Below are 20588 nucleotides of genomic sequence, written 5' to 3'. Positions count from 1 at the left end.
GACCAGGTCCTCTGGAGAGTAGAGAGGAAGTAGGGGCCTGGAGTTAAGGCAGTTTTGGAGGCACTGGGGTGGGATGGTACAATAGCCAATGTCAGTGGAGAAATGAGGCCTCTCCTGAGTTTGAAAAGGGGTGTCTGGGTACAATATAACTGTAGTGGAAGGAGGAATTCGGTTGCAGTGAGAGAGGGCCTGTGACCATCACTTTGCTGAAGAAGAAACTGAGGGTCTGAGAGGCTCAGAGGCCTGCCCAGGGCCCCCATAGCCAGCCAACAATGACGCTAGTCTCAGGCAGCTTATCCCCAACACTCACTTGGTTGGTGACTGTTTCACTATAGGCTGTGGACACACTGTTTTCTCATGTCCATTCTGGCTGGTTCTGCAACCTCTCTGGTCCATCTTTCAGGGGCCCAGTGTTGTCATAGGTGAAAGGGGTGAACAGTTCCTGCTTTCATTCCTCCTACAGTCCCTTGCCCCTCCCACCTCTGACCTGACCTTATCTGAGGGGGAACACACTGGACCTCCTTCACTGCACTGCCAGTCCTTGAGACTTCCAGTGCTGCCAGGAGATGGAAAGGGCAACTACCCAAACTGGGGCTCCAGGTTTCAGGAAGCTGTGGATGGGGTAATGAGGTCCTTATATACTGGGGAAGGGGGGTTTGAGGCTCTGTAGCTCTGTGGATGGGAGGGTCTTACAGACTGGGGCATCATCCAAGTGCTGAGGATAGGTGGATAGAGAGAGAAGGCTTCCATGCGCCAGGCAGCATCCATGCTACCGAGATAGGTCAGGGAGCTTGTCAAAAAGATGAGAGGCTTGAGGGTCTGGTGATGGGAACCTGCTTCCAAACTGGAAGATACACAGGCCTGGGGGGGTCATGAAGGAATGGGGGATCCAAGGATGTCCTCAGTGATGAATTACAGGGATGAGCACCCCAGGATGCCAGATAAGGGTTCACTGAGAAAGCCAACGCCAGCAGGGCCAAAATTCTGGGAGCAGGGGCAAGGACTGGGGTTGAGAGAGTGGTGCTTGTGTCACTGAGACTGCTGGCAGGGTTGGAGGTCCAGAGGGTATGCAGATGTGAAGGTGGAATCCCAGCCAATGCATTGTCTGGAGCCTCAATGTACCTCTCCAGGAAGTGGGAGTGACGAGGAATTCGTGCTAAGATTGGCAAGGGAATTAGGAATAAAGCTTCCAAATTGCCAGCATTGGGCACAGTCAAGCTATGTGGTAGCAGCATTGGCACTCATCTTTAACTAACATTGACTACAGTCACACTGCGCAGAGCCAAAGCCCCTCTTAGTCCTGCTCCACTGTTGGTTCAAAACCAGTGCCTCTCTTAGCCTCCTCCATTCATGAATATGAACAAATTATCCCTTTTAGCCTCACCTCATTCAAGGATTTAAGTCAATCCCTCTCATAGGCCCGCCCAATTCATTAATTCAACTTTTTATTTTATTAGTAGATTGTGGTATGATTGATATTTAATTTGATAGATTTTTGAATATGTTTACATTGGTGAAACTATCGTTACAATCAAGATATTGAACACAACCATCTCTGCCAAAAGTTTTTTCCTGCCCCTTTGTAATTCCTCTCTCTTGCTGTCTGGGTCCCCTCCCCTAAAACAATCTCTCATCTCTTTCTGTCACTGTATATCAGTTTGAATTTTACCAGATTTTTATATAAATGGAATCATACAGCAGGTACTCTTTTTTGGAGGGCAGGTCTGGCTTCTTTTATTTACCATAATTATTTGGAGATCCATCCAAATTGTTCATTCCTTTTTTTTTTCTTGAGACAGGGTCTTGCATGCTCACCCAGACTAGAGTGCAGTGGCATCATCATAGCTCACTGCAACCTCAAACTCCTGGGCTCAAGTGATCCTCCTGGATCAGCCTCTTGAGTAGGTACGACTAGGGGTGGGCCAGCACCACACCGGGCTAATTTTTAAATTTTTTTTTTTTTAGAGATGGGGGTCTCACCATGCTTCTTAGGCTGGCTTCTGACTCCTGGCCTCAAGCAACCCTCCCACCGTGGCCTCCCAAAGTGCTGGGATTACAGGTGTGAGCCACAATGCCCAGCCATTCATTGCTTTTTATTGCTGAGTTGTATTCCACTGTATGAATGGACCAGTTTGTTGATCCATTTACCTACTGATGGGCATTTGGGCTGTTTCCAGTTTTTATCTTTAAAAAAAAATTTTTTTAATATGAAGGGGGGGAGTGAGGAGGGGAGGTTAAATTTCCTCTATTTTTATTTTTATTTTTTTTGAGACAGAGTCTCACTCTGTTACCCTGGGTAGAGTGCAGTAGCTTCATTGTATCTCACTTCAGCCTCAAACTCTTGGGCTCCAGCGATCCTCCTGCCTCAGTCTCCTGAGTAGCTGGGACTACAGGTGCTTGCCATGATGCCCAGCTAATTTTTCTATTTTTAGTAGAGATGGGTCTTCCTCTTGCTCAGGCTGGTCTCAAACTCCTGAGCTCAAGTGATCCTCCTGCCTTGGCCTCCCATAGTGCTAGGATTACAGGCGTGAGCCACTGCGCCTGGCCCAGTTTTTAGCTATTAACAAATTCTATGGACTGAATTATGTCCATCACCAAATTTATGTTAAAGCCCTAACCCCCAATGTGACTATATCTGCATATAGATTCTTTAATAGTTAACTAAGGTTAAATGAGATCCTAAGGGTGGGGCCCTAATCAAATAGGACTGCAGCCTTATAAGAAGTGAAAGATCTCTGTCCCTGTTTGTGTGTCCCTCTCACACTATCTCCTTTACTCTCCTTCAATCTCTTAACTCCATGTGATGACATAGCCAGAAGGCAGCCATCTGCAAGCCAGGAAGAGAGCCCTCACCAGGACCCAAATTGGCCAGCATCTTCATCTTGGACTTTCTACATTCCAGAACTGTGAGAAATTTCTGTTGTTTAAGCCACCCAGTCTGTGATATTTTGTTATGGCAGCCCGAGATGACTAAGCCAAGAAATAAAGGTGCTATGAACATTTGTATACAAGTCTTTGTGTAGATGTATGCCTTTAGGCAAATACTCAGGAGCGGAAAGCTGGATCACATGTGTACATGTAACTTTGTAAGGCACCACCAAACTGTTTCCTACAGTTGCTATATCTTTTTACATTTCGACCAGAAGTGTATTAGAGTTCCATTTCCTCCATATCTTTGACAACACTTCGTATGGTCAGACTTAAATTTTAACCAGGATCCATAGTTAATAGAAGCCCAGGAGCCTGAGACAGAGGGAGGCTGAACGATCCTGCTGCCTCCCACAGCCAGGCATCCTTGGTGGCCCAGCTATGTCACCACGTGGGTCGGGGCGACAGGCACCACACCGACCAGCCTCAGGCTCCAGGCCTGGGCGGACCACAAGGTGAGTGCGTTCCAGCGCCCAAAACGCGTCGCTGGAGGACGTGAGTCCACCGGGCACAACACTGGCCATGGAGCCGCGTGCAGGGGGCGCCACGGACCCTAGGGGGAGCAGAGGAGGTACCGGGGGAGGGAGGGGGCGCGTCCCCTGCCACCGTCGCCCCGCCTGTCTGCTCCCCACCTTTTCCTTGGACAGGTGGTAAACAGAGCAGCTCTGGCGCCCAGGGGGTGGTGGCAGCGGGCAGGGAACGAGCGACAGCGACGGGGCTGGGGTCGAGGTCCCCTACCTACACCCCAGCAAAGGGGCCATGCACCAGACCCGGAGAGATGTGTGGGGAGGGATGTGCCTGTGGTCACTGGGGACACCCGGACACTGAGGGTCTGGAGTGAACGGGGGCCGGGGGGAGCTGGGGGCCCCTGTGAGGGGGAATCTGGAGGTAGGTGGGCCCTGTGGGGAAACGGGGGAAACGGGGCCTCTGAGGGAATTCACGGGGTAGCAAGGGTTGCCTAGGATATCTAGAGGGGGAATTGGGGTCCTGGGGCTACAGGGTCAGGGCGTGCTGTCTCAGGATATCTGGGGGAATCAGGGTCCCTGGAGATACCTTGGGGGAAGACTTTGGCATCTGAGGTTATTATGGGGCAGTTGGGGACCTGCAGAGAAAAATCGCAGGATGTTCGGAGGTGTCCAGGACTACTGCTGTCAAATAGCTATCTCCGGTACATCTTGGGGTTAGGCGAGAGTCCATGGGCATATCCGCGATCGTCGGGGGTCGCGGGAGAGGAGAGGGACAGCGGGGGGAGCTCCGGAACTATCGAGGGAGTGGCTGGGGGGATCTCAGGGTATCTTGAGATTATCATTTCTAGGTCTTCGGACGTCTAGAAGCATGGGGGTTCTCCGAGGCTCAGGGTCAGCGTTGACTTGTCCACCTCTCCCGCGCAGGCCGCGGCCCTCCCCTGCCAGCGGGCCCCACCGCCCGGCAGCTCCTGGCGCGGCTGGACGCGCGCCCCCTGGCGGCCCGAGCTGCGGCCGACGTGGCGGCGCTGGTGCGCCGGCCGGCGCCACATTGCACCTGCGCCCCAAGGAGGGTGCGTGACGGGGGCGGGGCCTCCTGGGGGCGGGGTCGGCGTGGAGGTGGGTCCGGGGTGGCGGGCCCGGGGTTCTTAGCTATTCCCCTGGGTGGGGCCGAGGGGTGTGCTGTGGGAGGGCGGGGCCTGTGGGTGCTTGCAGGGTGCGGGGCCGTGGGGTTATCCTAGTGAAAATTCCTTGAGGGTTATTGCAGTAGGCGAGTGTCAGATTAGTTGAGTGCGAGGCTGGATCCTTATTCTGGTCAAGGGAGCTTCGAATGTCATTTCTGAGGAGGCGGGGCCTGGAGAGTGCTGGGGGCGGGTACTCAGCAAAGGGGCGGGTCTGGAAAGCTAGGCAAGGGGACGGGGCTTGAAATGTGAGGAATGGGGTGAGGATTAGAGGCTAATCAGGGGGTTTGACAAATTCCTGGGTAGCACCCTCCAGGGTGGGCCGAAGGCTGTCGTTTGAGGGGTGGGTTCTGCGTGTTATTAGAGGGAGGTGGGGAGGTCTGTAGGATTATTCCAATGGGCGGGCCCAGGATTATTTGTTAAAGAGGCCGGGTCAGACAGTTATTTGTGTGGGCTGAGCCTTTAAGATTACTTGAGGGGGTGATGTCTAGTTAAAGGGTGGGCCGGTTTGTACGTGTGGGATTCCAGATGGATCTTTACTTCTGTGTTTTGTAGAAGGGAGGCAAGTAGATGAGGCTAGAATGTTAATTGAGGGGATGGAGCCTAGATCGTTTCTGTGTTGAGTCCCTAACCGCTTTCTCTGCCTCTTTTATCTCCCAGTAGTTATGGTGCTGGACTCTTATGGACAATAATGTCATGGATAATCGCCTGCCCACAGACGTCCTAGCATGGCAAATACAGTATGGCATGAAAAACCTTGGATACTTTTGGGGAGCTGTAAACAGTCCAGGGCGCCAGGGACTACCTTAATGAACTTGGGGGCGAGAGGGCGGGGAAGGTGGTGGGGAAGGATGGGCACTGAAGGAGGGCAATGGACAGGGCCAGGCTGAGAAATCCAGCACAAGCCGAGTCAATATCGAGCATTGGTAAGATTCCAAATTCTGGTGCCAGGCAGCCTGGATTCAAGTCTGACTCCGCTATAACCAGCTTCCTGACCTTTATTTTTTTTAAATTTTACCCAGGTAAATTCTACCCAAGCTGCCTGACCTTTTGTTTGTCATTTTATTCTTTTTGTGAAAAGCTTAACTACCATAATATAAAAGTATCACATGTATTCATATTTTAAGAATCAGAATCAATCCTCTATATTTTCCTATAACTACCACGTCACTCCAGCGTCACTTCCTGCCATCCTTCAAAACGCCTTTTCAGTCTTCAGGTCCTCTTGGAAGTAATACTGGGAACAGTTAATCTCCTTTTTGTCTCCTCGACCACCCCTCCCCAGAACCCCCTGTGTCTGCCGTCTTAACCACACTTATAATCCCTGATTTTCCCAACATATCTTATGAGTTCCTTGGGGGCAGGGCAGGGCCTGTAACACAGTAGGTACTCAACCAATGTTTATTGAATAAAAAAACGATTAAATGGTGGATTTTGCAAGACTTGGATATAGTCTTCCTTAACTATATGGCAAAGAAGTACTTTTCTAAATGTTTGTTACTCCTGATTTTGTTTTCAGGATGAAATAAAGACAGAAAAAAAAAAAAGATCTTTTCTCCCATTATATTTTCGCCAAAAAATTTTGCATTAGGATCAGGGTAGGTTGAGATGATCTCCGTGGTATATGTGAGGAGCAAGTCAGAGACCAGGTGTGAACCAGCTGAAGCCAAACTCTCTCAGGGACCTCTGGCCTGAGCCTGTGTAATCAAGCCTCTATTACAGGTACAGCCTCCGGTGGCTGCCCCAGGAAGTGGTTATCACTTGAGCCATGGACAGTTTGCCTGGCAGGCCATTGGAGCCAGAGGAGAAATCTGGCTGACAACACAACTAAGTGATCCATGTTGACATCATTAACAATAAGAAATATCAACATCTCGAACCCTCTGATACGATGTGATTATAAGGGAATATCATCTCTGTGACATTCTTTTTGTTGTTGTTGTTTGTTTTTTGTGGATTTTTTTTTTTTTTTTGAGACAGAGTCTGGCTCTGTTGCCCAGGCTAGAGTGCCGTGGCGTCAACCTAGCTCACAGCAACCTCAACCTCCTGGGCTCAAGCGATCCTTTTGCCTCAGCCTCCCGAGTAGCTGGGACGACAGGCATGTGCCACCATGTCTGGCTAATTTTTTCTATATATTTTTAGTAATCCAGCTAATTTTCTTTCTATTTTTAGTAGAGATGGGGTATCGCTCTTGCTCAGGCTGGTCTCAAACTCCTGAGCTCAAACGATCCTCCTGCCTTGGCCTCCCAGAGTTCTAAGATTACAGGCACCAGCCGCCGCGCTCAGCCTATTTCTAAATAAAAATTTAAAGAATGTTTTTGTATATTGAAAACTATGGTGGCTTTAGCATTGAAATTCTGGGACCTATCCCTGATGCCCAGGGCTTCTAGACCTGGAAACATGGCCATGGGACTGATTGAATAATGGGCTGCCTGTTTTCAAGACCATTCTCCAAACCACCATACTATTCAACTTTTTAAAACATGTGACTATGTCCCCATTTCATTTACTTATATTTATAGCTTTGCACTTAAAGGCTCTAGCATATAACTTCCACCAAAGGCATGTGCTATGATTTACCCTATTCCCTTCTGTTTATCATTTAGGTGGTCTTCTAGCTTTCACCACAGTAAATAATACAATGATGAATCTCACATAAAATCATTTTATAGCCAGGTGCAATGGCTCAGGCCTGTAATTCCAGCACTTTGGGAGGCCAAGGCGGGAGGATCGCTTGAGGCCAGAAGTTCGAGACCAACTTGAGCAAGATAGTGAGACTCTGTCTCTACAAAAAGATTTTAAAAATTAGCCAGGTGTGGTGGCATGTGCCTGTAGCCCCAGCTACTTGGGAGGCTGAGGCAGGAGGATCACTTGAGCCCAGGAGTTTGAGGTTGCAGTGAGCTATGATCACACTACTGCACTCCAGCCTGGGTTACAGAGTGAGATGCTGTCTCTAAAAAAAAAAAAATGTTTTATACATCTTCAATGATTTCCTTGGGATGAATTTGTAGCAGAATTATAGTGTTTTTTTTCTTGTGACTATTTGTTTAAATATCTGTCTTCTACTTTACAAACTCTTAAGGTCCTACAGAAGAGATATCTGTCTCATTAATCTGTTACTGAACCCAAAAGGGGTCTGGCCTAAGTCTGGTTGCTCACCTCACAGAAAGCCAATTATTGAGACAATGAAGATTGCAAAGGAAGAAAGGAATTTTTAATACGAATGACATCAGCCAGGAGAAGGGGAGAGGCAGCCTCAAATCTCTCTTCCCAACTGACTAAGGGCAAGGACTTTTATAGTGGGGTTTGGAGTCATAGAGTCTGCAGGTGGTCTAATTCGAGAGTCAACTGTTGTTGATGGATGGTGAGTTGTTAGTCCTGTGAAGTTAGTTAAGTCTGCTCCTTAGGCTTAACTTGTTTGAAAATCTGAAGTATTGGGGAGAGAACAAAAAATGACTTAAGGAGGGGGTCATTTTGCAAGACTAATTACAAAAAAAATTTTTTTTTGAGACAGGGACAGGGTTTTGCTCTGTCACCCAAACTGGAGTGCAGTGGCGTGACCATAGCTCACTGCAACCTTAAACTCCTGGGCTCAAGTGATCCTCCCACTTCAGCCTCCTGAGAAGCTGGGACTACAGGTATGCGCCACTGCATCTAGCTAATTTTAAACATTTTTTTTTTTTAGAGATGGGGTCTCGCTATGCTGCCCAGGCTGGACTCAAACACCTGGCCTCAAGCGATCCTCCCACCTTTGCCTCCCAAAGTGCTGGCATTACAGGCATGAGGCCCATGCCTGGCCTGAATTACAAATTTCTGAATTCTTAGGAACTGGCACTCACAATGTTTAATGTTGCTATATTTTTAAAATAACCATTCAAGTATCACTGTTCCCCACTGGCCTCTAGGGAGGAGTACTTTGTCAAGTATTAAAATCTGGCATTAGTAGGTACCATTTCATGTCTATTATTTAGACATGTAGGCAAGTGGCACTCACTGATAAAGTTTTTCTAAGACGAGGTTTCGCGGTGTTGCCCAGGTTAGAGTGCAGTGGCTAGTCACAGGCGCAATCATAGCTCACTGTAGTCTGGCACGCCAGACTTCAAGTGATCCTTCCGCCTCAGCCTCCCAAGTAAATGGGATTACAGGCAGGCGCCATCGCGCACAGCTGATTTTTTTCTTAATGGTTTATTTTATCAACACTTCCCACATCGGTAGGATACAGTAAGGTGCACACAGTAGGCGCCCAATAAATACTTGTCAAACACCTACACGAAGGAACGAACATCCAGTGAGAATGAATCCACCTACCACGCCTACCTCCCTGAAGAACTACATTTCCCTATGTGCGCGGCTCGACGCACTTCTATGAAACTTAAAAGAGCGACAACTGCGTCCTACGGCCCCTTGTCTGCCCTCGTCCCCGGTGCCGCAGTGCTTTGTGGGAAATGTCGTTCCTGCGCTCGTCGGCCCGCCCCCAGCGATATGAAGCAAAACTAAACTTCCCGGCAGGCAGCGCACTGACGGGGGGAAAAGCGGCAAAATGGCGGACGCAGAAGACCGTGTTTTGCAGCCAGCGGCAACTTCCACCACCCCAATTTCATTCGGCTTCACTCGCACGTCCGCCCGGAGGCGGCTGGCGGACCCGGGAGATGGTGCGGGCCCAGCCCCGGAGGAGAAGGATTTCTTGAAGACTGTGGAAGGAAGAGAGCTGCAGAGGTGAAGCGCCGGGTCTTTCACTCCGTGAATATCGGTGCGGTGGGCGCAAGCAGGAGGGAGGAATCTGAGTTGTTTGTGTTGGTGACAGTGGCCTGGGAAGCCTGAAGCACGGCCTGAGGAAATTCGTGGAGGCAAGAAGGCGGAAGTTTATAGGAGAGGTGGGGAAATTGGGCTTGATGGCCGTGGGGATTGAGAAGAGAACATGTATTCCTGAGAGGGAGTGTCTTTAGGGCTTGGGGACACTGTGGTATGTGCCTTCTGAGAGGGAAAGGAGGGGAGAATGACAGGACCTCTAATGTCTCAACGGAAGCAGTGGAGCTTTATGGGAAACGGGATGGAGCTTCAGATTCAGGTTGATGGAGCCATCCTCAGCTTAATTAGGAGAGGAGAGTTTGAGGGAGGGACTTCCAGATGCGAATCGGCCGTCTACGAGGCTGTTCTGGAGCCTGGAGCTGGAGAGAGGTGAAGATGGTGATTTGTGAGTCACTGAGGAAGCCAGTCTTGGAATGAACAGAGGGTCCAGGAATGAATTCTCAAAGACACTGACATTTAAGATTTGCTGGGGGGGGGGGTGGAGGGCAGGAGGAGAGAATCCAAAGAATACACTATCAGAGACATAACAGGAGAGCCACCCAGGAGAACGGAGGACATGGTTCATGGGTCTAGGGGTGAGTTTGGCTCTTGTGTTTTCTCTGAATGAAGGAGTGTGGCTCAGAACCCATCGACCCTGTCACTGTCCTAAACCTCATCCCTCTGTGTCCACATCAGTGTGAAGCCCTCAGAAGCCCCCAAGGAACTCATCATCCCTTTGATCCAGAATGGCTATCGCAGGCAGCCACCAGCACAGCCCCCTGGGCCATCCATGGATACTGGGGTCTTGGCGGATGGGGTGCTGTCCCAGGCTGTGAAGGAGATAATTGAGGGTGAGTGATCCCCCTTCACCCTGCCCCAGTGAAGGAAGAAGAGGAAGAAGGTGGAAGGATAGGATGGAACCTCATTGCTCCCTCCCATTCTTCCTTTAGAATCCAAGAAGTCTCTGGAGGAGAGAGAGAATGCGGGTATCGACCCCACGCTCGCTATCCCCATGATCCAGAAAGGATGCACCCCCAACAGGGAAGGGGCAGACAGCGAACCCGGGGCTGAGACAGTGAGCTGGCCCCTAACCCCCCTCCTACCCCAGTCTTTCTTTGCCCTGTCTGCCAAGCTTTCCTCCCTGCACACGGCAGGGAATGTCTTTGTGTGCTAGAGGCCTGCCACCTATCCCTCCCTTCTGCCATCGTGTTTGGAAACATTAACAAGTAAATCTGGATACTGGGATGTGAAAAAAGTACTTGAATCCTGGGATTATCTGAATGAGATGGGGTGCAAAGGGAACAGGAAATGTAAAGGCCCTGAAGGTAGACGCTGCTTAGAGTGTTTGAGGACCACCGAGGAGACCAATGTGGCTGGAGTGGAATGAATGAGAGGGAGGGGTAGAAAGGAGGTGGAGGGGACTAGATCAGGCGGGGTCCTGTGGGCCATGGTGAGGACTTTGGGTTTTACTCTGAGATAGATGAGAGCCATGGGCAGCCCCTTAGCAGAGAAGGGACATGACTTATGGTTTGACAGGATCCCTCTGGCTGCTGTGAGCAGAACAGACTAATAACGGAAAGTGGAAGCAAGGGGACTGGTAGTCCAGGCTAGAGATGATGGGGACTCAGACCGAAGTGGTGGGAGTGAGGCCTAGAAAGATAGGTAGGGTTTAGTGGGAAAGGGAAGAACAGAGTGAGTACTCCTAATGGCAGCAGCAGCCCAAGCAATGGCACGGTGGCAGGAAGTCACCGTGGTGTTTATCTATCAGTGAGGCAACTTGTGTGTCTGGAGCAAATGTGAAGGACTGAAGGAGTGATGATAGGAGGTGACAACAGGAGAGGTAAGAGGTGTGTCCACAGAAGTAACCAAGTCTGTCTTTCATCACCACAGAACTCACTCTTTACCTCTTCATTCATAAATTTTTTACAGTGCTTCTTTGGGGCCTAGTTCTCCTACAGCCCCAGACCACCCTCTTTCCACCCAACTGTTCTCATCAGCCTTCAGATGTGCTCTTGTTTCCTTCATCTTTAACAAAAAAAGAGATCCTCACTTGATTCTTCATCCTGTTCAAGCTTTGGCCTCATTTCTCTAATTTTTACCCCTACAAACCTCCTCCTGCAGCTTTTTACATCTCAGTTGAGCACAGTTCCGTCTGTCCTTCCTCTCACTCAGCTTAAAAACCTTGGAGTCATCCTTGACTCCCCTCTTTATTTCATACCCCATACACAGTCTGTCAGTACAATCCTATCATCTCTCTTTTCAAAATAATACCCAGAATCTGACCACTTGTCACTATCACCACTACCACCATGCTGGGCTGAGCTGCCAGCATCTCGCCTGGACTATTGCAGTAACTTCCTCACTGGTCCCTCTCCGGGCTCCCACCTGACTCAGGGTCCTCCAGCTCCTGCCCAGCTCTCCTGATTAGTCTCTTACCCACCCTTCTCTGCCTCCACGTCTCAGTTTCAGTCATGTTGACTTTCATGATACTCTTCAAACATACCAAGTCTTGTCCTGCCTCAGGACCTTTGCTCTTACTGTTCTCTGCTTGGAATACTTTTCCTTCTCACACCCTCAGGGCTCCCTCTGTCATATCCTGGTTGCTGCTTAAATGTCAGCTCAGCGGCTATCCCTCTGCATCCCCTTAACTTGTTTGTTTTTCTTTATATAACTTATCACCACCTGACATATCATGTTTTCTGTATTTTATTCATTGTGTGTCTCCACAACTAGAATATAACTAGAATGCAAGCCCCACAAGGACAGGGGTTTTTGTCTGTTTTGGTCACTGCTTTATCCCCAGCACCCAGAACAGTACTTGACACAGATTGGGTGCTTTAGAAATATTTGTTGAAGGACTGGAGTAAAGTGAGGAATGGTAGGTGAGAGGAAATCAAAACTCCCCCTTGAGCTGACTGGAGAAGAAGCATGGAGAGTTGATAGCAAGATAGCAAGTGCACTTCCAACAGAGGGCCGGGCATCGGCAAAGCCTGACCCTCCTTCCTCTGCTTGACCCGCAGATGCCAGAGGAGGCAGATTACGAGGCAGTGCCTGTGGAGGCCTACGGGATGGCCATGCTGCGGGGTATGGGTTGGAAACCTGGCGAGGGCATTGGCCGCACCTTCAATCAGTGAGTTCTGGGGTAGGGGTGAGGGGACAGGCAGATAGGGCCGTGATCAAGATCCCCATGCTTACTTGCCAACCCAGAACCATCCAGGCAGGGAGGGAGGATACATTACCACCCTAATGAATCCAGTATCCCCTTTCATTACTGTTCTAAACTCCTGTTTGCCCTTTGAAACTCCATCTGGGGGCCAGGGACAGTGGCTCACACCTATAATCCCAGCATTTTGGGAGGCTGAGGCAGGAGGATTGCTTGAGGGCAGGAGTTTGAGATCAGCCCAGGCAATGTAGTGAGACCCCATCTCTACAAAAAAAAAAAATGAAAAAAATAGGCTGGCACAGTGGTGCATACCTGTAGTCCCAGCTACTCAGGAGGCTGAGGTCAGGAGGTCAAGGCCGCAGTGAGCTATGATCACACCACTGCACTCCAGTCTGGGTGACAGAGCCGGACCCTGTCTCTAAAGCAAACCAATTAAAAAACTCCATAATAGGATCCCACTTATGTAAAGTTTGCCTCTCTGGGCATCAGTTTCCTCATCTGAAAACTGGGGATAATAATACTGACTTCATAGGCGTGTTGTGAGAGTTAAATGAGATCATACACATGAAGCATGTACAGTGGGGGCCCCAAGAAAGCATAGACTAAACATTTGCTGTTATCGCGTGGACTTATAACCGCTTTCTTCGCAGTTGCAAACTCCAAAGAATTCTGAAAAGCAAACATTTTTTTTCATAAACCATTTGACAGCCAAACATGACCTGAATTGGCACTGAGCATTTATAATCTGTTTCCTGCTTGGTGTGAATATTCATATGATTTCCCCTGCAGAAATATTAGTGTATTTCTTTACAGCAATCTGCCTCTGGTCCCCACCGTGATATTATGTAATAGTTGGTATATGCAGCATGTTATTAGGTTGACCCAAATGAAATTGCCATTTCTGTAGGTCAAAAACAGTCCTAATATGAGATCGGAAAGGGTATTTTTGAAAATATTGATGGGGTGGGATGTGGGCAGTGGGGAGGGGAATGAGGCGTTGGAGACTGTTGCACCACCCCCGCCCCCAGCAAGCCCATATTCCACCCTGCAGGGTAGTGAAGCCCCGCGTCAACTCACTGAGGCCCAAGGGGTTAGGTCTGGGTGCCAACCTGACCGAGGCCCAGGCCTTGACCCCCACCGGCTCTTCCCACGTGCCAAGGCCAGATAAGGAGCAAGAGAAGGACAAGGAGGACCAGCCTCAAGCACTGGTGCCTGGAGGAGCTGTGGTGGTCCTTTCTGGTCCTCACCGAGGCCAATATGGGAAGGTAAGGAAGCAAGATATCCCAGGAGCCTAAGACAGGCAGCAGGGACAGGGCAGGTTGGTTTGAGGGCAAGAGGGAAGAATTTGGTTTGGAGTAGAAGGGCTGGTAGTCCTAGTCTTTTAGGCCTGCCTGGCCACTGCCTCACTAGGTAACCATGACCACATGCTGGGCCTTTCTGAGCCTCAGTTCCCAACTAAAAGGGAAAGAATGCCATATTCCACAAGTCCCTGAGGATTAGATGCTCAAAGGCTATCCATGCAAGCCCCATAGTCTGCTGAGGGAAACATAGGAACCAGGCCAGGTCCCAGTCTGCTGGGGAGACACAGGAGTCAGGCTTATTGGAGGTAAGGGGTAGACAGCTTAGTCTTAGGAATGCTGGTGGAGTTCACAACCCCTGCCTCACTTCTTCCTTCAACACTGTAGGTGGAAGGCCTCGATCCTGACAATGTCCGGGCCATGGTGCGACTGGCTGCGGGGAGCCGCGTGGTGACTGTTAGTGAGTACTGCCTGCGGTCTGTCTCCCAGCAGGAGTTTGACAAGAACTCCTTGGATCTCAGTGGTGAGCCTCTTGCATAGCTGGGGGAGTTGGAGAAGCATTCCTGGGGGTGGAAGGGCCCAGCTCGTGGGGTGGGTTTAAGATCTGCAGGAGGGGAAGGCAGCAGTCTGCTTGGCAGGTGTGACTCCCAGTTAGAGGTCAGGCAGTGAGAGTGGACACGCATGGCTTACTCTGATTGAAGAAAGGTTGATTTCTTGCCCCTGAGTCCATAACCTGTCTCTGAGTGGGAAGACACAGGTGCAGAAACCAAATCCTACCCTCTTGGAGTTTTTGTCTATTTAGGGTGGCAAACCTCTCTTTTGCTAGGGAGTGAGAACTGCTAGGATGTGACCAAGGAGAAAGGAACTCTAGGCAGGCAGAATGGCCCAGGCAAAGCAGTGTCAGTAGGATGGGGCAGTTTGGCAGATGAGTGCAGACAGAGCTTTCTAAGACTTTCTAGCCCACACTAGGTGAGCACTGTCGGTGTGGGCTTGGGCGGCTGGGGGAGGCTGCCTGAAGGAGGTAGGATGGTTGAGAGGTGGGGGAGAGGCATTCTACTAGCCCAGGCGAAGGCATGATGGTGAGAAGGGGCACTTTGGTGGGCAGGAGATGGCCCTGGGCTGAGGTGTGGCCTTGGAAGGAAAGGGCAGTAAGACACTGAGGCTCTTCTCTGGTTCTCCCCACACCCCTTTGAACAGGCCAGGTGAGCAAAACTTCTCCAGGGCAACAGAATGGGACAGCCTCATCACGGAAGGCCCTCCGGGATCAGGACCTACGTGTCCAGCAAGAGAACGCAGAGAGGAAGCGGAAACACCTTCCAGACCGGTGGGACCCTGGGCATGTGGGACAAGGGAAGCAGGCAGGGTGTGGGTAGGTTCAAGCAGCCAGGGAAGGCTTTCAGGGCAAGGCAGGTGCATCGAAGGAGCTAGGAATGGCATCATGGGTGGGTTTCATGGCATAGTTAAAGGTAGGGCAACTGGCAGGTGCATCTGATGAAGAACTAAGCTTGGTGTTATCCCCTCTCCACAGACAGGATGGGCCTGCAACCAAGAGTGGGAAAACAGCCCCCAGGAGTCAACACTGGTTGCACAGGGACCTGCGTGTGCGGTTTGTGAACAAGCTGCACAAAGGTGGCCAATATTACAACACCAAGGTGGGAACCCTGCAGCCTGGGTCCCCCTCCTCCCTTGGGACTGGGCCCCCTTAACTCTCTAACATCTCACATCCGCTGACCTGTCTCCCCAGATGACGATTGAAGATGTCCTAAGTCCAGATACCTGTGTGTGTCGGACAGATGAAGGCAGAGTTCTGGAAGGTGAGTCTAAACAGTGGCAGCTGGGGCATTACCATCCTGGAGGCTGTTCGAGAAAGGTGTCTTAGGCCAAGAGCCTAGCCCAGGCAAGGCTGGGAGGTTGGGCAGAGTTTAGGTTCTTTGCAAGGCCCAGCACCCTCTTACAGAATATTAGACACTTCCATGATGGTGATTATCTGAGCCCTGCTTTCCCACCTGTCAAATTAGTGTAGAAGTTACTGTTTCTCCCTCTTGTGGTGGGGATGTGTATTGAGCTCCCAATGCAGGGCAGAACTTACAACATGCCCACAATAACTGGGGGAGTTATATTGCCACCACCCCTGTATGTAAATGTTGCCTTTATGACAGTTATTTCTGCGAACTTCTCCTAAGGTTTCCTCATCTGTGAAATGGGTGTGGTGGGATTCCATTTGTCAACAGGGTGTAGAGTGGCTCCAGGAAAATAGGAAAGGCCCTTTCGACAGGACCCTGGCTGGGCCGGCCCTTGCTGCAGGCCTCATTCCCTTCTCCCTCATCTGCAGGCCTGAGGGAAGACATGCTGGAGACCCTGGTTCCCAAGGCAGAGGGCGACTGTGTGATGGTGGTACTCGGCCCACACGCTGGAAGGGTGAGTCACAGACCTGGAAGTGGAAGTTTCAAGGTCATTCAGGGGCTGTCCCAGGGACTGGGCTGGCCTTGCTGCTTGCTGACTCCACCCTGTCCCTACTCCAGGTGGGACATCTGCTGGGCCGGGACAGAGCACGGAGCCGGGCTTTGGTGCAGCTGCGGAGAGAAAATCAGGTGGTGGAGCTTCACTACGATGCTGTCTGCCAGTATGTGGGCCCTAGTGACACAGACGAAGACTGACCTACGGGACCACTCCTGTTCCCCAGACGATTACCCGTTTTATACAATATGAGAAAGTTGCCTTTGAGAAGGTGGGAAGATAATTATTCCATCCTCTGCGCTACAGTCCTGGGACAGGGACAGAGGAAATGGATGGACCAGAAGGGAGGCTAGAGAGAAACCCAATATTTGCCAGTATTTAGTGTATAATAAAAACCATTTCAGACACTTAGTAGAAAGATGAAATCTTAAGTGGCGTGCTGAACTGGGAGTTAAGGTGGGAACCGTTACATTTTTCAGCCTCACCTTTCTGCTCGGGATGCAGGACAAGTTAAAGGATTCATTCGGTCATGAGCTCACTCTTGGGGTATAGAAACCATGAAAGCTGGCCCGTGAGCAGATGCTACAGAATCTGGAATGCCACATCTCTGAACAACTTCCTGAGCCAGAACTCCAGCAGCGGAGTCTGCTTTCATTCTTGGTTTAGAGCAGACCCCAGAGAATATCCTGAGCTGGTGTGGGGAGTTAAGAGGAACGGAGGCTTCTGCCCACAAATGGGATATGGTTTCGTTTGTTTTTGAGAGACAGAGTCTCGCTCTGTTGCCCCATCTAGAGTCCAGTGGTGTCACCATAGCTCACTGTAACCCCACACTCCTGGGCTCCGGTGATCCTCCTGCTTCAGCCTCCCGAGTAGCTGGGTCTACAGGTGTGTGCCACCAGGGGTACAGCCACTGCACCTGACCCAAATGGGATATGTTAGCTTTAATTTCCAAAGGAGCCAGGTCATTTCTGAGCCCTCATTTTAGTCGTAAAACTTTGTATGCAGGCAAAATTTTCCGCTGTCTCAGGTAGAATTTCTCTGGTTGCTCCAGGAAACTATATTCTCAAAAAGGTTATCGTCAGAAAATTCTCAACCTTTTTCCTATTTAATGCCCTGAGATGCAAAATCAAAGAGGGAAGTCAGAGCTTCAGACATAGTTGTTTCTAAATCATCCCCAGTATCTAAGTCACTGATATAATATCTGATATTTGAGTTAGAACAAGGCCATGGGTACAAACTCCTGACAGGTCAGAACATGACAGAGTGCTGGAGAATTGAAACACTTGGCCCTAGACTAGGAGAGTAAAGGTAAATTGCTGGCCGGGTGCCGTGGCTCACGCCTGTAATCCTAGCACTCTGGGAGGCCGAGGCAGGAGGATCGCTTGAGCTCAGGAGTTCGAGACCGGCATGAGCAAGAGCGAGACCCCATCTCTAAAAAAACTAGAAAAATTATCTGGGCATCGTGGTGTGCGCCTGTAGTTCCAGCTACTTGGGAGGCTGAGGCAGGAGGATCGCTTGAGCCCGGAAGTTTGAGGTTGCTGTGAGTTATGATGATGACACTGCACCCTAGCCAGGGTGACAGAGCAAGACCCTGTCTCAAAAAATAAAGGTAAATTGCTGTCCCTGCTGAGCAGAGGGAAACTGCTATTTATATAGAAAAACAAGGAGTTGCCAAGCTCAGTGGCCATGTGCCCAGTAAGGGATGATTTAGAAAAACCTTCCAATATAGTAACCATGACATGAAATACAGTTGCTACAGGCCAATTTAATTTATCCCCAATTAATTCCAGAATACATCTGTTTTCAAGATTGGCCAAATAAGGTTGTTTCAGCAGACAGTGGGGTGCAAATCCCCATCCATGGTCCTCCAGTTCTTCAGTCGTAATTGGGATTGCACACACTGCCCTCGGAATTCTAGCCTGGCTTGTATTTTTAATCTTGGGGGCCGGGGCTGGGGGTGGTCCAATTTGTCACATCTGGTAGTCAGTTTCCTATGCTATATGTGCTTTCACCCAGTCAAGAAGGCCTCCTCCTTTCTCCAAATCATAATAAACTGGTCTTGGTAAATACCCTTAAGAAGGGCTAAAAGCTCCCCAGGGAATGGCGCTGGTCTTTTTGTGTCTGCCTTGTAACATGGCATACCCTGGCCATGGCAGACATTCCCTCTGTCTCTTCTGTGTCCACAATACTAAAATAGATCTTTCATCAGCTTCAGATTTCCTGGAATTAATCTTTCTGCTGAACCTGCATTTGAAAACAGGGCCTGAAGTTCTTGAATATGGTCCTTTGTCCAGAATACCTAGCCCCAGGCAGAGCGCCTGGTCTCCCCAACTGACCATTGGGGTTTTTTGTGCTTCCCCTTGAGAGGAGCCCTCCTGATCCCTCATTTTGAGAACATGGCTCCTTATATTCAGAGAAGGGTGGACAATATAAGGAGGCTTTCCCAATCTGCCCCTTGTTCACACTGCACAAACAAAGTCTTGTTTCTAAAGACGTCTGGAAACTGCGCAGTTTGCTCCCAGCTTGCTGCCTGGCATCTGCCTGCTGCCAGGGTTGCTCCTGTGGCAGCGGTCACTGCAGCAACAGCTCCTGTGAGCCCAGGAATTCTCCACTGGCCACTCACAAGCTAGGGACTGTGACCTGTACAATTTGTCCAGACTGGCTTCTTCCACATCACAGGGGTTGAGCAAGATGTGGGTAAAAAAGCATCTGCTTTTTCTGCCAAGTCTCCAGAAGTTTCCCTGGCAGGGTGCTGCCTCTGTTAAAAACTGCAGACACTGAGCCTTGAATTTGTGGCAGCAGACTCAAGAAGCAGTTTCATTGCCTTTCAGAGAGAAGTCAGTTACTGGGGTGATTAGGTCTGAGCATGGTGGCAGATATATACAGGTAGACACCCTTTTCTGACACTCCCTCCTCATGCTCCCCTCCACCCCGACATGGGGCCTCTTCACCTCCGTGTTTGTAGCACCACGCAGAGGGATAAAGTATCCAACAACTCGTAAAGCTGTATCAGGGACAGTGGGTCCTCACCAAGTCCCCTCTTACCCCAGTTAATTCAGCAAACATCTGTGGAGCCCCTACCGTGTGCCAGGTACTGTTCTGCATGCTAGGGGTATGGTACGGTAGGGAGTAAATCATTTACTCAACAAATATTGAGTCCCCACTGTATGCCAGGCAGGATTCTAGGTGCTGGGGACATAGCCTTGGGCAAAGCAAGGACCCTTGCCCTTGTGGAGCTGACATTCCAGTGGTGCTGAGAAGCAAGGCACAATAAACAAAAGTAGATCATCTAGGATGTTACAAGGTGCTACGAACCACAGGGAAAGAGAAAGTACAGCAGGGCCAAGGGGATCAGAAGTGAGCACATGGCAGTATGAGTAAGAGGGCCACAGAGGCCCTATGGAAAAGGTGCCATTGAGCAAAGATATGAAGAAAGCGAGGCACAGTCATGTACCTATTTGGAGAAAGAGTGGTCCAGGCAGAATGCAAAGGCCCTGGGGTAGCTGGTGTGCTTCAGGAATAGCGAGGAGGTCGGGGTGGCCGCAGGGGAATAACCGAGGGAGAAGGTGGTAGGAAGCCAGGTCAGGGCGGCGCTGTTGGCTGTGCAATCCGTCCACTGCGAGGACTTTGCCTCTTGCTCTGACTGAAGTGGAAATTAATAGAAGCCTCCCTGCAGCCACTGCCAAAGACGGACAGCTGACAACCCCTCTCACTACACATGCCACCCACGCATACAGGGCCATGAAATACATTTGTCCCTCTAGTTTTTTGGTCAATCTGGCTGATTTCTAACACTGGAAACTGATTTTCCCCACCGGCTGCCCAGCAAGGCTTCTGGAACTTCGTGTAAGGTGTACCCCCATGAATCGGTGGGTTGCAGGCTTTATACCTCTAACTTTTCCAGATAATGTCAGACTGTTTCCCCAAGTGAATGCTAGCTCAGTCCCCATGCCTCCCTGGGCCTCGGTTTCCCCATCCCTGAGGTAGGCCGTTTGGGAGCATGAAGCTCTCAGGCACAGGGACAGCAGTTTTGGGGAGCTGAGCAGGTCCGGGCTGTGACATTACCAGGTACCTGAAAGGAGAAAGCACAACTCCAGGTGAGACCAGTCCTGCCTGGAAACCTCCGTGGCTCCCCACACCTGCAGATCCAAAGCCTCTCCCTGAGCCTAGACTCAAAGCCCCTTCTGCTGTGGCAGTTCCAACCCCCCTCCCCCCTCTCCCCCTCACAACTCACCGTATGGTGCCCCAACTCACGGGGCTCCGTCAAACCTCCAGGCCGGGAGCTCCTCCAACCTGTCGATTAGGGCAG

At 50.3% G+C, this 20588-nt stretch overlaps 1 protein-coding gene across 2 annotated transcripts; it reads left to right on the top strand.

Annotated features, from left to right (window-relative positions):
• The first annotated feature begins 9102 nt into the window (after nucleotides 1-9102).
• Nucleotides 9103-16697, top strand: GPKOW (G patch domain and KOW motifs). Of its 2 annotated transcripts, none has more exons than XM_012652325.1 (11): nucleotides 9103-9289; nucleotides 10058-10212; nucleotides 10312-10436; nucleotides 12382-12491; nucleotides 13576-13789; nucleotides 14210-14345; nucleotides 15020-15146; nucleotides 15351-15474; nucleotides 15567-15636; nucleotides 16155-16240; nucleotides 16345-16697. In XM_012652325.1, exons 1-11 carry the CDS (start codon nucleotides 9114-9116, stop codon nucleotides 16477-16479), a joined length of 1458 nt encoding a protein of 485 aa, XP_012507779.1. In that variant the 5' UTR covers nucleotides 9103-9113; the 3' UTR covers nucleotides 16480-16697. The 2 variants fall into 2 exon arrangements, with proteins under 2 accessions (XP_012507779.1, XP_012507781.1); XM_012652327.1 differs by having other exon boundaries at nucleotides 9105-9289; nucleotides 13684-13789.
• Nucleotides 16698-20588: the final 3891 nt, after the last annotated feature.

Source organism: Propithecus coquereli, unplaced genomic scaffold (assembly GCF_000956105.1).
Source record: "Propithecus coquereli isolate 6110/MARCELLA unplaced genomic scaffold, Pcoq_1.0 Scaffold388, whole genome shotgun sequence".
Taxonomy (NCBI): Eukaryota; Metazoa; Chordata; class Mammalia; order Primates; family Indriidae; genus Propithecus; species Propithecus coquereli.
The sequence above is the reverse complement of the archived record's forward strand: the minus strand, read 5'-3'. Positions and strand labels throughout refer to the sequence as shown.

Excerpts from the sequence above, each read along its gene's own strand:
- GPKOW (XM_012652325.1), top strand. The coding sequence starts at position 9,114 with ATGGCGGACGCAGAAGACCGTGTTTTGCAGCCAGCGGCAACTTCCACC. Across the intron at positions 10,437-12,381 it reads GCGAACCCGGGGCTGAGACA|ATGCCAGAGGAGGCAGATTA; the intron begins GTGAGCTGGCCC and ends CTTGACCCGCAG. Across the intron at positions 16,241-16,344 it reads TCGGCCCACACGCTGGAAGG|GTGGGACATCTGCTGGGCCG; the intron begins GTGAGTCACAGA and ends TCCCTACTCCAG.